The sequence below is a fragment of the Cydia amplana genome, chromosome 14, assembly GCF_948474715.1.
Source record: "Cydia amplana chromosome 14, ilCydAmpl1.1, whole genome shotgun sequence".
In the NCBI taxonomy this organism is placed as follows: domain Eukaryota; kingdom Metazoa; phylum Arthropoda; class Insecta; order Lepidoptera; family Tortricidae; genus Cydia; species Cydia amplana.
The window spans coordinates 13,216,907-13,232,862 of record NC_086082.1 but is presented as its reverse complement, the minus strand read 5'-3'; the positions used below and the strand labels follow the sequence as shown (position 1 = coordinate 13,232,862).

General features: G+C 39.7%; 1 protein-coding gene across 1 annotated transcript; it reads left to right on the top strand.

Moving 5' to 3' along the window:
* Positions 1 to 257: 257 nt before the first annotated feature.
* LOC134654216 (low density lipoprotein receptor adapter protein 1-like) lies at positions 258 to 15,824 on the top strand. The gene is made up of 6 exons (XM_063509685.1): positions 258 to 460; positions 11,601 to 11,780; positions 12,132 to 12,237; positions 13,989 to 14,148; positions 15,307 to 15,369; positions 15,727 to 15,824. Exons 1-6 carry the CDS (start codon positions 412 to 414, stop codon positions 15,808 to 15,810), a joined length of 642 nt encoding a protein of 213 aa, XP_063365755.1. The 5' UTR covers positions 258 to 411; the 3' UTR covers positions 15,811 to 15,824.
* The last annotated feature ends 132 nt before the right edge of the window (positions 15,825 to 15,956 follow it).

Here is a 15,956-nt window from a genome sequence, read left to right as displayed (position 1 = left end):
ACGAGGGATTAAGTTAAACAACACCTTTGCCCACTTTAGGCATAAAGTTGCGAAATCACGAACCCACGAACTACCTCTCTAGTCTGGAAGCCGGTCGGACTTCGGACACCAGTGCATAATATATATATATATATGGTACCCTTGGGTCCCTGGTACTTACGTTCGCACACATATATATATGTCATGTAGTGTGTGAAAAACAGTGAAATTACGCACAAGTCCTGATATCTTAGTAGTAGTTCGCTATCATACGTAAACTGGGTATAGCTCCCGCGCTCATATCGCGAAGGGTAGTCCGAAGCGCGCACGCGTTTGCCGCGGTAAAATTAATTAAAAAAAGTTTTGTAAACAGCCAGTTTTAATTTTCCATTTATGTAAAGATTTGAGTTGCGAAACTTTAAAAAAGTTAAGATGACGACGTTCATAAGGAAAATGTGGAAAAATCGCTCCAAACATAAAAGTGAGTATTTTTGTGTATAATTAATATTTTTGGTTCATACATACCTACCACATATATACAAAAAACAAAAGGTTTCGAAAGTAGAAAAATTACTAAATCTACTCCAGTCTAGATTCGGGCAGAGACATTGGGTCGTATTAAGTAGGCCATAAGACTCCCGAAGGCTATGTTTTGGCTTGTATCAATATTGTGGGCATTTGTTTCAAGTAGGTATTAAGCTTTTGAGAACAAAAAAGATACATTAGAACTTAACTCTGTGGATACCTAACCCTTTTTTACGGTGGGGTAGTACCTAGTAGGTACAAACTTAAGTATTTACCTATTTCCTTATTAGATTTTTAAAACGCCTAAAAATAGTAAAAAACATATAATAGGTATATAGTTTCAAAAATACACATTATTTATTTTCTTAGCTCCAAAATTTAATGTCTTTGCTTAATTTCCATAATATTAGATAGAAGTGTTTGATTATAGTCTAAAATTATTTCATTATATGTGCTTAATTGGGTCAAGTGTAAAATAACGGTTCAGGCGGAGTAGGTATGTCACTTTCTTAGGACGTCACATTCTGAGTTCGTCACTTTCTGACTTTGTCGCTTTCTGAGATCGTCACATTCTGAGTACGACACTGCTATTTCGGAGATATTTTTTATTCTACCTATTTGTTTAATTTTTATTTATTTATTCAAATTTGAGCCCTTGGGAGCTGACAGGTTAAACTATATTATTATAGGTACTAAATATTTGAGATAAGTCCTCAATTTGTCGTATACGTTAAATTTGTATTTATGATAATTTCCTTATATGTACACATTTATGTACATGCATATATATGTCGGTTTATTTGTCTGTACCTATATTTAATTCCTAAACTTTCCTTATAAAAGTTATAAATATAATTTACTGATGTGACGGCGATTTAATTAGTAGGTAAGTATGTGCTTATATTTAAAAATCGTAAAATAACTAGGTACACCTAGCTGCAAAAGTGCATGGCCGCCGCTTTATGCATGAATTCCATTTATAGTCCAATTGACTGCAATAAATAAATAAATATTATTTCTACTCTACCTACCTTTCAAGCTTGCTGAGTGGCCTAAACAAGACACGCAATTTGAAAAGATAATTTGTATGTCACTATATTGTATGTATACAACGCCTTCCTCGTACGAGTTAAATTAATCTATTGAAAATCTTGAAATAGGTAGGTACTTCAAGTGCAGAATTTGTTCTGTGAGGCGCGTTGATGTCGTTTCTTCTATATAGGTACCTATAGGTACTTACTAAACGTACTAACATCGTACAGTTAGCATCAAAAGTTCTTTAACAGCTTTAACAAAAATATATGTAGGTACGATAATTCGACTGTATCAGGTATCTTTTGATCGCGAACTGTAGACATTTCTCTCTATTTGGAAAAGTAGGGTGGCAGATACTTACTTTTGGCACGTTGTTTCATCCGCTATTATTGATGCTGACTGTACGTAGCAGCGTAGGTCCTTAACGTCGTAGGTACGAACGCTCCGGAGCTTTTACACTCAACGGCCAACCAACTGTCTTTAACGAGTTAAAAACATAATCGTCATGATCATAGCAAATTAGAAACATATTGGCACTGAATAGCTCCGTCCTTCACCCATTTTAACCCCTTCTTATTTCAACGCAACTTTTTTTATGTCTTCATTAAACGTCCCCGTTATGGACCACGGCTCCACGGCCCTACGCTTATACAGCCAGCTATCTCCGGGTGCAGGTTTCTCTCTAATTACTAAGGAATTAGGAGATCTCGCTGCCTGCCGTACATGGCGGCTAGAAAAACTAATCCAGGCGGTTTCTGAACGCAACTCGATTTTATAATCTATCCAATGCTCGCTTCTTAAGAACGTCTTCTTTAATGGATGGTGTTAAGGCAACATTGTAAATAGAATTCGAGTGTATGTGATCGATGTAGAGTAGATTGTTCGCGGAATCAATGTCGCCTGGCGCTTTCCTTAATTGTATTTATGAGAAGGCAAACTAAAGCGAAGTTTATGGGAATGTTTTAGAAAGTGTATGTGGTTAAATGCTTTTCATGAATCATGACAGTCACCCAAGTTCCAATTATGAATCGTAGAAATGAGATTCTTAAGCGTTAGAATCAAGTTAGAATTTTGGTTTGCTTCATAATGAATTTACAAACTTGCACAAGCTTTGCTTTCTTGTGCAAGTTTGGAAATTCATTCTACCTTTTTTCCAAATTATTGTGAAAAAAAGGCGCTATTTTGCAAACCCCTCCCCCCCTGGTGTGACGTCACATTTTAGGCAATTTTGTTTTCAACGAAATCGACAATATTAACTCGGCATTATTTTTTTAATAAAAAAATATTTTAGATATATAAATATTAGTAATTTTATAACACAACGAAAGTTACATCCAAAATCTCATTATTTAACTGTACAGCGAATAAAAAAATATAAATTAATTTTCGGTTACTGATGAAGTTAAAGTGACATCACAATGTTTGTGACTCCCCCCTCCCCCATGTCACAACATGTCACATTTTTTTGACCCCCTCCCACCCCCTAAACGTGTGACGTAATTAATGGATGACCCCTAACTCAGGAATAGATACGGCATACGGCTATTACAACCAATCATAGAGTAATTTGGTCTTTGAATAGTTCCAGGTATTTAAATTTGTCAGTCAAAAAATTACCTTGACGTTTCAAATTCAAAAGTCCGATATACATTTATTTAGGGCACTGATTATTCTATATCAATGATTTAGGGCCACCACACAGTAGTGTCTTCCAAGCGTCGGCGTCTAATCTAGTCAAACTCTATGGCTGCCGCTCGACGCCACGTTGGCGCAACTGCACCGCGACGTCATTTTCCATAGCGCTGACTAGACGCCAACGCTCAAAAGACGCTAGTGAGGGTGGATTTTAGAATTAAGTAGATACTTATTTCTAGACGTTAGTATAATAAAATTATGCGCTTGATTTTTCTTATCATCAACAAGGAAAATATGCGAAATCATTGTGATGGAATCATTCGCTTGTTCGGATATCAATGTTAGCATGAGCGGTTAAACAACAACTTTGCCCCCTTATAAAACAAATTAGTGGTTTAATTTTCATGCCAACAATTGACAATTGTCATAGCTGTGGTGACCGCGGTCTCTTGCCCACATCCGTTCTACGAAGGTGATACATTATTGATACAGGGCAGGAACTTGGCGAACAATCTCTCTTTTATGTCGTCTAATAAAAGAGAGATTGTTCGCCAAGTTCCTGCCCTGCAGGGCGGCATTCCAGCTAAACGGTGGCATATTTATTGGAACAAACTAAGACGTAAGAAAGAAAGCGGCGTTTAGTTGAAATTGAACATGGAATGTAGTATAACAAATCAAAGTGCTCTTCACACAACTTACTTAATTCAGTAACTGATGACAGGAACAGAACTATAAGTTACGGCGCGATTCGGGAAATGATTTAGAGATTCACTAGATATGAAATAGTAAAGATATGTGACGTTCTACGGTAAAAGGTACCATGGCCCGGCTGAATATTGGAGCGGCATTAATAATAGCGTAAGCGCCAGCCGCCATAAGGTACCTTTTACCATGGAACGTCACATATCTTTACTATTTCATATCTAGTGAATGTCTAATTCATTTCCCGAATCGCGCCGTTAGTTAGATCTCGCCTCTGCTTATTTATTACTGGCATTACTGCGTCCACACTCTAGGAGGGGTAATTTAGAAAAGAAAAATAAACTATTTTGTGTGACATCAAACAAAAGGGATTGTTGTAAGGATTTTTTTAAATAAATTTTTCGGTAGATAATTTTGAAGTTATGAAAGAAAATAGACAATAATTGGAAATCGACCCCGCGGCGCGCTTACCCGGTCTTTTCTCTCTCGATTTTCCTAAATAATGCATAGGTATTTATGGCTCGTCCTGTTTTTAGCTTTTGTTTTGCTGAATATTGACAATGTTTATTAATTAACCCAACGACAATGATGCTAATAATACCTCTTTATAGGGCACAGTTGATATGCGTAAGTTATGCGGAGAGTGAAAATAGGACATATTGTAATTTGCTGTAGGTAGCGAGTGCCAATATGAAGAAACACAAAAAATATCTTCTCTTTCCGAAAGTAAAATATACTGGAGGCTGGAGGCTATATGGTTGGATCTCATCGACCGTCGACCCCAACGTAGTACCGTCAGCATCAACACTCGAAACAATGCTCCAAAAGTATCTGCCATCCTGGAATACATTTCCAAACAGGATCTTTGTTTTTGTTAATCTAATTCAGGGCTCTCCAACCCCCGGCCCGCGGGCCAAATGCGGCCCGCGACGCGTTTCAATCCGGCCCGCCGACACCCAAAGCGTCCGGCCCGCGGGATCCAAGTTTCTGAGGCGCAATATGGCCCTCAGGTAAAAAAGTTTGGAGACCCCTGATCTAATTAGTAATTAGAGAATGGTAGATATTCTTGACGCGTAGTCTGAATCGTTACTTTTGGTACTGACTGTACCTACCTAATTGGCTGCCAATTTGCTGTAGGTACCATAATTGTAGATATTTTTACACAAATGTATGTTTATAAGTTTTGATTAAGTACCAACACCAACATATGTTTTCTATATACCTACCAACCTATATTCTGATTTTCTTTTATACTTACATTTTTTTATCATTTCGTCAGCTTTTATAGGTGCATCTCATCGAAAGGCTTCAAAATTTGTTTAAAAAGTGGAATCTTGAGCGTTGCGAGAGTTTCAAAGCTTTAGAGCTTTGCTGCTAAGTTAGAGGTGAGGTGAAACACTATTTTTTACTTTACGCGAGAACATACCATGTAAACGTATGGCCTACGTAGGATTTAATCAAATCTAATATAAATTAACCATAACGTAGATACATAATCATAAATAATTCAAAACAAAAACATAACCTATCTGATTATAACATAAACACACAATGTTCATAATATGTAGATTCCAATTTATATTATTTGCTCTAAACAAAATGGAGTGTAAAACTAAAACGCACTATGTTCATATGGTGCTTGTAAATGAATAATACGTTATTTACTTACGTCAGAAAAGGACCCTGGACCAATATTCGCATATCAGAGTCTATTTCAGTCATATCAGTGTATATCTAGGCCAAAGAGGAGTATTGAGCGCGGGTCAAGGAGCAATATTAGGCGTAGTTTCTCAGACGATTTCCGAGATAATACATAAACATAAGCTAATTAAGTAATTAAAAACAGATAAACATTTGTTTCACTCGTGTTTTGTTATCTTATTACGCCTCGTCTTCCTATTTTATGTCTGATCTGGCCGATCTAGGTATGTCTGTCCGAATACTATCGTATGCACGAGTATGTAAATGTTTAGGGTAATAGGGTTCCATAATGAAGAGGCGATGATAGAAAATACGTAATAAAAACCGGCCAAGTGCGAGTCGGATTCGCGTTCCAAGGGTTCCTTGTCCTTGTAAGGGTTAAGTCCGACTCACGCTTGACTGGACATTTATAATAAATATTCCTGTCATCTATAGAAAAAGATCTAAGTAGTTTCGGAGATAAGGGGGGGGGGGGGGGGGGAAGGGTGGTCGGACAGACAGACGCACGAGTGATCTTATAAGGGTTCCGTTTTTTTCCTTTTGAGGTACGGAACCCTGAAACCCAAGGTAATCTAGGTATAGCGATGTTATTCGCACACTAAATTGTTGAGGTGCTTTTAGTTACTTAGAGTAGGTATAGAGTAGATCGATTGTCTCTCGGTCTGTTCGCGGCTTAGCTGAGTGATCCTCTATGAAACTGTGATTTGGCGCCAAGACGCTGAATAAATCCTGATAAAAGATCTTATAAAATTAAAAAAAAAAAGTGAGTTCTTGCTATCTTTGTGCGACTAAAAATAACGCGAATGATAAGGAAATGTAGGTTAACAAGTCAAATATATCATTTAGAAGCTCCATGCGCATGAACTCCCCTCCATCCCTCCTATAATTTCTCGGACCTCGTTTGCAGACTATAGTTCGTTTTTTTAGCATTAGAAAGAAGGTAAGCGATCTTGACATGTCTTTTAATTGAAAAACGCTTTTTAAAAATCAGTAACTTATACTTATGAAAGCAGAAGAATATAAATGATCATATTAGATTCATAATTGTTACATATTTGCCGTGACTTATTTTTTAAACATGTTTTTCAATTAAAAGACACATCAAGATTGTTTACAAAGGTAAAATTAAAAAAGTAAAGGTTAAATTAGAAAAAGTTCTAATGCTAAAAAAAAACGAACTATAGGTAAGCGCCACCCACGCGCCACCTCACACTGGCTTGTTTTGAGCGTCGGCGTCTAGTCATCGCTATGGAAAACAGCGTCGCTGCGCAGTTGCGCCAGCGTTGCGTTGGGCAGCAGCCATAAAGTCGACTAGACGTCGACGCTCGGGAGTGGCTAGTGTGGAATGGCTCTTATACAGCTTACGTTAATACATTAACGCTGCGATTTGATAACACTTGAACTGTAATTCTAATTGTTAATCGCAATTAATAAGTACCCACTTAACACGATAACAGAATAATCTTAAGCGTTACCCACTGACGTACGTATACGTATGTGGTATGTACATATATATGTAACTATATATGTATGTGTCATTTGAAAATGGAGAGTTACATTGAGTTCATCCTCACAGTCCATCTGTAATAGTTCGTTTTTTTAGCATCAAATTTGACGCGACAAAGTGCCATTATAAACGTATTCCCACAGTAACTTTACGTTTATGGTGTCACTATTGACACTCTTGTTACTGCAATGTCTTTTTTTTTGAGTTAGCATGGTGAATTGCTTTTTTTTTATAAATATGAAATTCCTAACAACATAACTCGAAAGAAAAAGAAACATCCTATATGCCGCAGGATGTTTTTATTTTGTTAGGTAAATTTATAGGTCATACGCGAACCTCGTATATTATTGGGCGATTTATTGTGCAAAATATCTGGCACGTGGCAGCAATAACTGAATGGTAGGTATATTGATATTGCAGCTGATTTGTGCAGCTGATTAGCTATGTTTTACACCAGGAAAATGTCACCAAGTTTTATCTTAAACTTACGATTAAGCTTTAACGATAACCTATGATTTTCACTAAAATAATGCCGCCGTAATTTCTGGTCGTGGGATCATTATTACTTGATTTACATGGCCACTCCTGTTTGCGAAACTAGATCGACGTAATATCTAGTTAAATGCCTGGAAAATCGCGTTTGAAATTATCAGTAATAACCGTCTACGTCCGCTCTATATGCTTGTCTATTACTGTTAGGTATGAGCTATTTTATTACAGGATGGGCCAAAAATACGCTGTAAGTATTTTTTTTAAAGGTATTTTTCTTACTTACACGTCTTTTATAAAGTTTCGCTAAATATCTTTGTCAATGTTCTTTTGAGTAATTTGTGTAGTTCCTCTAGAGTTTGGTTAAATGTGTAAGCGCTACATGCACTATCCCACTAACCCGGGGTTAACCGGTTAAACCTGGAGCCTAGAGTTACCGTGGTTACCACTAAAATTTGACACTTGGTTAATGGTTTAACGGGTTAACCCCAGGTTAGCCGGATGGTGCAAGTGGCGTTAAGAATTAATATTCACCGAATTCATACTATTATAAGTATAGTTGGTCAAACCAATTTGTCAGTAAGTAGGAACAAAAAAAAACTATACTCATCCTTTTCTTTTGGGTGCTAGTACTAGTGTCTAGGTAGTATGATTCTCTCTGTTTATATTTGAAATGAGACAGTCCTTTGACAAACTATAGAAGAGTTTATAGGATTGCCTACATATTACCTCTACAAGATTCCTTGACAGAAAAAATAGCAATTGTGTTATTTAAACATAATGCACATTGTATTATGAACGTATAAATTAAATAATACCTATAAGTCGCAGATAACGCACGTGACAATGACCGTTTTATATGCGAAAGGGAAATGTACATTAGTGAGGAAGGAGAGGAACGTGATTTATTTAAGTGGGTCATTATATATGTCTGATGGATGTAGATGATTTGCAAAACGCCTGATTGCTTATCGTCGTTTGAAATTAAACGGTATCCGTAGAGATTTACGGCGTTATTCAAAAACGTCTGCTAAGTTAATCGGCAACGTGTTAAGGCAACAAAGTTTGCTGAGTGGCCTAAGTAAGGTACGAGATTGAAAAGAGTGAAAAGTATGCGATTACAGTTTAGGTACCTATACGAAATATAAAAATAAGAATTTCGACTCGAAAGTCGACTAGTAGTAAAATATTATTATCAATATAATAGGTACGTTATTTCAGATCAACCTACGGTACTCGGTATTTTAACTCACCAAATATAGTTAACGGCTGTAACGCCATTGGAAAATCAGTTTGACTTAAGAATTTAAGGCGCGAATAGATACCTATGGTAAACAATTGAATGACTTTTATTTGCTGTTGTTATATGGGGTGCATTACATTTTTTATAATTACTTTTTATATATTATAGTTTGATATATCGTTATTTCGAATAACGTAATGAATGGCATACTACCGTAATACCTAATTAACGTTACACATAATGTTATTATTGGTATAATGGTCATAGGGTATATTTACACTTCGTCTAATATACATTGCCATAATTATTACATACTCTAAAGCATATTATTTGTTATAACAAGTGATATCGCATAATTATTTGTGTGGCATAATAGTTGCATGACATAAATGGCTTAGGTTAGGTTACAACTGCGACCCCCCGCTCACCTTGTCGTGGTGGAGGGGCTTAGTAACCGTGGCTTGCTCACCCACGGTGAAGCGAAGAAGCAACCAGGGCCGGCCTGTTTGAGGTGCGGGTTGGCCCGAGGAGGACGCTCCAAGTGGGCTTGTTAAGCCCGCTTGTGACGCGTTGGAGGTGGACCGTCGAGGAAGAGGAGTGTCCGTATTGCGGTGAGCCGTTCTCCCTATCTTCGGCGGCCGAGGTGGGATCCCAGGGGAAGAGGCGTGATGGTATTACGATACGCCACTCTCCCTATCCCCTGCGAACTTGGCGGGGCCGTTCCGCTGTAGCGGCGTTGGTGGGGCTGCAGAGGAAGAGGAGTGTCGGTGTTACGATGTGCCGTTCTCCCTATCCTCTGCAGCCGAGTTGTGGTTTTGCGCCAGAACCATAGACCTGATCTGTCGCCGGGCGCCGGGGAATTTTCTGGCGTCCGTGGCTTCCTTGTGGCGGGCTCGGGGGGGTCCGCTACAGTGCAGAACGGAGGCCGAGGAGGAAGGCGCGTCGAACCATCTGGCGCGCCTAACGTGAAGGGCCTTCGGGCATTCGCGAAGGAGCCGCTCGTAGGCGGCTGCCGCCGGTGGGGTCGCGGATGCGTACGCAAGCGTTCCCGTAACCCCACCAATAGGGCGGCGAGGTGGCATATGGGGGGTTTTTTTAGTGGATATACCGTGGGCCTCATTAGCCTAGACGGGAGTCTCACATAACCACTCGGGTTACCCCTCGCACCCGTGTGGTATGCGGAATGCATTTTCCCCCCTAAAAAAAAAAGGTTACAACTGCGACTCCACACAAACGAATAACTACCTAATAGCAAAAGGAGGGTTAGGTTAGGTTAGAACGTTGACCCTCCGTAGAATGAAATACCTAGCAAAAAAGTGGTTTAGGTTAGGTTTGAACTGCGGCCCCCGCAGAATCGAAAACCATGAAAAAATTGGTTAGGTTAGGTTAGAACTGCGACTCCCCTAGAATAAAATATGTAGCAAAAGAAGTAGGGTGCAAATTTTTTTCGTCAGCGTGTTTACACTATGATAATCTGTATTTAATTATTGGGTCTGCGTACTAGATATGAAAAATATGTAAATTTTTATGTTATTATTAAATGAAATATGTCAAAAAATGTTATACAATATATGTATTTATACTTGATGAAATTGTATAAAGTATTGCGTTATACAAAAATATAATAATTAATAAAACAAATATCATTATAGCACATGTGTATATATTATTTAAAAATTATATTACAATAGGCATTATATCAATGACAGTTTAGATGAAATCACAATATAACAAAGGAAATGTATAATAAAAATTACATTATAACATATAATAATATATCAAATGGCGTTATAACAAATGTATGATTTTTTTTTATAATTATATTAAGCATTACACACCCTGTTATATGTATATTGCCTTTTGTGTAATTAATAATTATATTAAGTAGGTATACTTATAAATGTCCCGTAAACGACCAGGAGAAAGATCTATTCTGTCATAAAAGTTTTCTAGGGCCACCACGCCCGGTCCGGTTCGCCATGTTTAGAACATGACACATCAACCTAGGCAGCTAAACTTGGAACCGAGAATGCTTGTCGAAACCTAGACATAGGTAATTGCAAAATCTTAGCTAGGCTAGAGCAAAAATAATAAGGGCAATTTGGCAAGCCTAAGTATCTATTACCTGATTCAATTCAATCACGCGGGGCATGGAATTATGAGGTTATGGAATTTGATTTGATATGTGTATTAATCATGATTTAGCTTCAGTAGGTATTTAGGTAACACTTTATGTTATTTCGTTACAAAGTTAAGTGGGTATATTAAAAAAAGTACTTTAATATTTTTCAGTTTTTATTATGAATACCTATTATGATCTATGAATATACTTCCATGCAGTAAATCTATTATAGTCGCGTCTAAATATAAATGTTTATCAGTCTGCTGTTTATAAGTCGAATCATCACAGTCGACGAATGTGGTGGATCCACGACGTTGTAGGTTACAATAAAAACGCGACTAATATTACATTCGTGTAACACATCATTTTAAACATTTCGATATCGAAAAAATCTACTTCAGATAAGACAAAGGCCTACACGAGGAAAAGTAGACCCCTTTTTTGACGAGAGCAGGTGACAAATGCTTATATAGTTTAGTGCGATGTAAGCTATGCTACCATATGACCACGTCAACTTCTGTCACAACTTAACTTCTGTCTTAATTTGTTCTTCGCTAGTCAAATAGGGCCCCTACAGGACAAAAATAGTCACAGAACCGGACTATTCACAGAACTTTTACGATTCGTTGAAAATACGTTACAAATTTTGTTTGGTGTTCCAGAACTAGAAGAATGGGCGCTAGCCGAATGCGAGGGCGAGAGTTGGTGGCGTGAGGCTCGGGAGTCAACCGGCAAAGATGCCTCGGTGGATGTGCGGTACGCTGGCATGGTGCCCGTCGAGCGCGCCGCCTCCGCGCCCGCTACCGCCATCGCTGTCCGCTCCGCCTTACACTCCGCCAAGAGTAAGTCACATTATATTCAGTACTAGAAGAATGCGCGCTAGCCGAATGCGAGGGCGAGCGTTGGTGGCGCGAGGCACGGGAGTCAACCGGCAAAGATGCCTCGGTGGACGTGCGGTACGCCGGCATGGTGCCTGTCGAGCGAGCCGCCTCCGCGCCCGCTACCGCCATCGCGGTCCGCTCCGCCTTACACTCCGCCAAGAGTAAGCACATTATATTCAGAGCTAGCCGAATGCGAGAGCGACGAGGAAGAGTTGGTGGCGCGAGGCTCGGGAGTCATCCAGAAAATATGCCTCGGTGGATGCCTCAATTAATAGCTTAATTATGCATCTAATCAGCTGAATTTTGTTCCAGCTCTGAACAAAAAACTGCAGCGAGTGAGCCTGGACATTAGCTCAAAGGGCATCGTGGTCACTGATGCCGACACTCACGACAATGTGCTTAGCATATCCATCTACAGGTACATATACTACACATAGTTACTAGACGGTGAGGTAATTCTTATAAGCTCTTTTCCCAAGGAAAGTGACAGACCAGCATAAGGGTGGAAAGGCAGCCTAAGAAGGTGTTTTCTTTGGAGTAGAATTTTCTGCGAGCTTTCTAAAGACACAGGATAATAAAGTGACTGATAAAATTTATCGTTTTGCGCAATTCCTTCATTGACAGCGCGATCGTCAACCTCACAAAAATGACTCTTCTTGCACATGTCAATCAACTCAACTTTTTTTCCTTGATAATAAATAGCAAGTGGACTTGAAGTCAGAACGGGGTCCATTCCGAGATATCGCCGGGTGTCTCTGGATGCGATTGGTAATTAAAATATTGTAATAAATCAAAGGAGACAGTAATGAACTGCTCAATTATCTTAGTTTGTGTTTATCGTACATTATTCTTACGTTATTGATGTGGTTGGGCTATTTATTCACAGGTCAATGTTTATCGAACGCACCACAGGCGAAATCTGTATAAATCTGACCTTTGATTACCTACGCATAGTACTTAGTCGTTGGGGATCATATAGGGGTAATGGAAACTCTATTTAACTATTAACACTTCAAAAAAAGGAGGCGGTTATCAATTCGACCGTTTTTAGGGTTCCGTACCCAAAGGGTAAAAACGGGACCCTATTACTAAGACTCCGCTGTCCGTCCGTCCGTCCGTCCGTCCGTCCGTCCGTCCGTCTGTCACCAGGCTGTATCTCACGAACCGTGATAGCTAGACAGTTGAAATTTTCACAGATGATGTATTTCTGTTGCCGCTATAACAACAAATACTAAAAACAGAATAAAATAAAGATTTAAGTGGGGCTCCCATACAATAAACGTGATTTTTGACCGAAGTTAAGCAACGTCGGGCGGGGTCAGTACTTGGATGGGTGACCGTTTTTTTGCTTGTTTTGCTCTATTTTTTGTTGATGGTGCGGAACCCTCCGTGCGCGAGTCCGACTCGCACTTGGCCGGTTTTTTTACCTCAGAACTCCGTCATTTCTGAACTGATTTGTAAAATTATTATTTTGTTACTTGTTTTATTCTAGGAATAGCACGATTTGTTCGGATATATGACACTTTTAAGCTGCTATTAAGTAGGTAGTAAAAATACCTACCTACCGCGACTTCAGCAGACGTACATTTTCTGAGAATGATTAATTACACCAGCGGGCTCAGCACGGTTCCATTTTTATCGACTATCACTATGCCCGTCACTTTCGCACTTACATACTTGTTAGAACGTGACAGGCATGGTGATAAACGATAAAAATGCTACCGTGCTAATAGGGCAGCATTGCATTGATATCATCTACCTACCTACAGCTACCACCAGTGGCTTTAAACAGGAGTCCCGAGTCAGGAGGAAATCCCGTATAACTTGAACCTTGCTTATAAAAATAAAATAATATTATACCTATTCTATCTATACCTATGAGCTATAATGCCTAAGATCCTAGATCGGCCGTTAACCTTTTCCACGCCGTGTCAAACACTCCGACGCCACATCATTAAAGTGTCAAAACTGAAGTTGAACTTTATGTATATGCACGTAGGTCGATGTTGCTCTGTGGTCTGTGACCGATTAATCGGTCTCTGGCGTTGAACCTACGGTGCGGATATATCGGTCATTGGCGTCCAAAAGGTTAAAATATCATTGGACCTGAGCTCCTATAAATCGAGACCATCAGGAAACCGAGACTAATGAAGATCTCCACTTTTCCAGGATCTCGTACTGCTCAGCGGACGCAGCTAACGCTCGTGTGTTTGCGGTGGTGGAGGGGCGCGGCTGCGAGCACGTCGCGCACGTGTTCACGTGCCCGCGCAGCCGGCACGCTCGCGCGCTTGCGTTGGCTCTTGCGCACGCCTTTAATGACGCCTACCAGGTGAAGGCAGAAGTAGAAGAGGTGTTAGATTATCTCGTACTGCTCAGCGGACGCAGCTAACGCTCGTGTGTTCGCGGTGGTGGAGGGGCGCGGCTGCGAGCACGTCGCGCACGTGTTCACGTGCCCGCGCAGCCGGCACGCTCGCGCGCTTGCGTTGGCTCTTGCGCACGCCTTTAACGACGCCTATCAGGTAATGGCCATGCGCTGGGTGGACAGAATAACGTCGGAGTCAAAAGCCACATTATAGGCTAGTAAGCTTAATATTGCACCGGGCCCTAGAGCGGCTTGAAGAGCATTGACTTCCCTGAGGTGTGTAATAGTACATTATTGTCGAGGTTCGGAAGTAGCTACTTGCAGGCTGAGGATTCGTTTTAAACGGACGACCTTGGGAGTCCGTTTAATTGAATCCGAAGCCAGCAAGTAGCCTTCTAGCCGAGTCATATATAGTGCTTTTCTCAAAAATGGTGCAAGAAATAGAAATATTTTACAGAACTTACAGAAGCAACGTTCTAATTTTCCATTAATTTTCACAGAAAAAAATACAACCATTAAAAAAATTAGCTTGCCGCCTTTAAAAAAAAAAAGAAGTGTATTTTCTGCTGAAAATACGCCAACCTATTTGAGACACCTAAATAGTCGCGGTACCAACATTAAGCCTGTAACAGACTATCGCAACGCACCGCGACCTTGGAGCGTCGCACCCATAAGTGAGAGCGAGAAACAGATATCTCTCTCTTATGGGAGCGACGCTCCAAGGTCGCGGTGCGGTGCGATAGTCTGTTATAGGCTTTATAATAATAAGTGCTGATCATCTGTTTGGCTGTTTAAGGGACCTATGCCTTCATTTGATATGGCCATTTGAAGTTTTAAAAAGTTTGGAACTCGTTAAATAATGGAATTTGTATGCGACATTGCAGTCCCGAAATCGAGACTGCAATGTTTTTAACTTTTTAATTTTTTGAATGACCATAAACTACGCACTTCGCGACCTATTTTTTAACCGGCAACGTCGACTTTGCCGTCCATTTTTGAGAAAAATACTATATTCGCATTTACGAGTGTCGATTGTCAAATTTTTATAAAACTTTTAAGTCCAAACTACCTGGTACTAACAGAAATAGGTAGCCTAACTAATTTAGAACCACGTTATAATTTCAGGCATGGCAGAATAACCACCAAGGCAACTCCTTACAGCGCAACGACAAACGCTCATCACCTTGGGTAATTAAATTTGTACTTAACAAACATAACATAGGTACCTAGATAAACTGCTTTTGTTTCAATTATCAAAGAAAATCTCTTTATTTTAATGAAAGTTTGAATTCCTGGGGGGAATTTTCTCAGCCGATTCTCATGGAATTTTGTGTGCGAACTCTATAATATTATGGATTTTTCGTCGATGCAAAGAAAGACAGACGCGTGGTCTATAGCTGATAGGGATTGGGTAGAGGTCAGTTCGAGCTCTACGAGCGTAGCGTAGCGTACCTAGCTTTTACATGAGCATGCCGTGGACTAAATAAGTCACCGGCAGAGAATATTCGAAATATAAAATGACTACATTATTAACATCTGTTTCAGGAGCGGTTTCCTCCAGAGTCCGACGAAGAAGAATTGGAAGACGAGCAGTGGCAGGCGCAGGCTCCTCTGGTCACTTTCGCGTAAACTTTCCATAACAATTAGAACAAAAGTACTCGTGCCAACACCGGCCTAAAATTGTATTTGTTTTTATCATGTGTCATTGTCGCCTTCACTTTCTGACAATAATGTGACACGATAGACGATAAAAGTGCAAGCATCATACTGCCCCA

Excerpts from the sequence above, each read along its gene's own strand:
- LOC134654216 (XM_063509685.1), top strand. The coding sequence starts at position 412 with ATGACGACGTTCATAAGGAAAATGTGGAAAAATCGCTCCAAACATAAA. Across the intron at positions 461-11,600 it reads AAATCGCTCCAAACATAAAA|AACTAGAAGAATGGGCGCTA; the intron begins GTGAGTATTTTT and ends TTGGTGTTCCAG. Across the intron at positions 14,149-15,306 it reads CCTTTAATGACGCCTACCAG|GCATGGCAGAATAACCACCA; the intron begins GTGAAGGCAGAA and ends TTATAATTTCAG.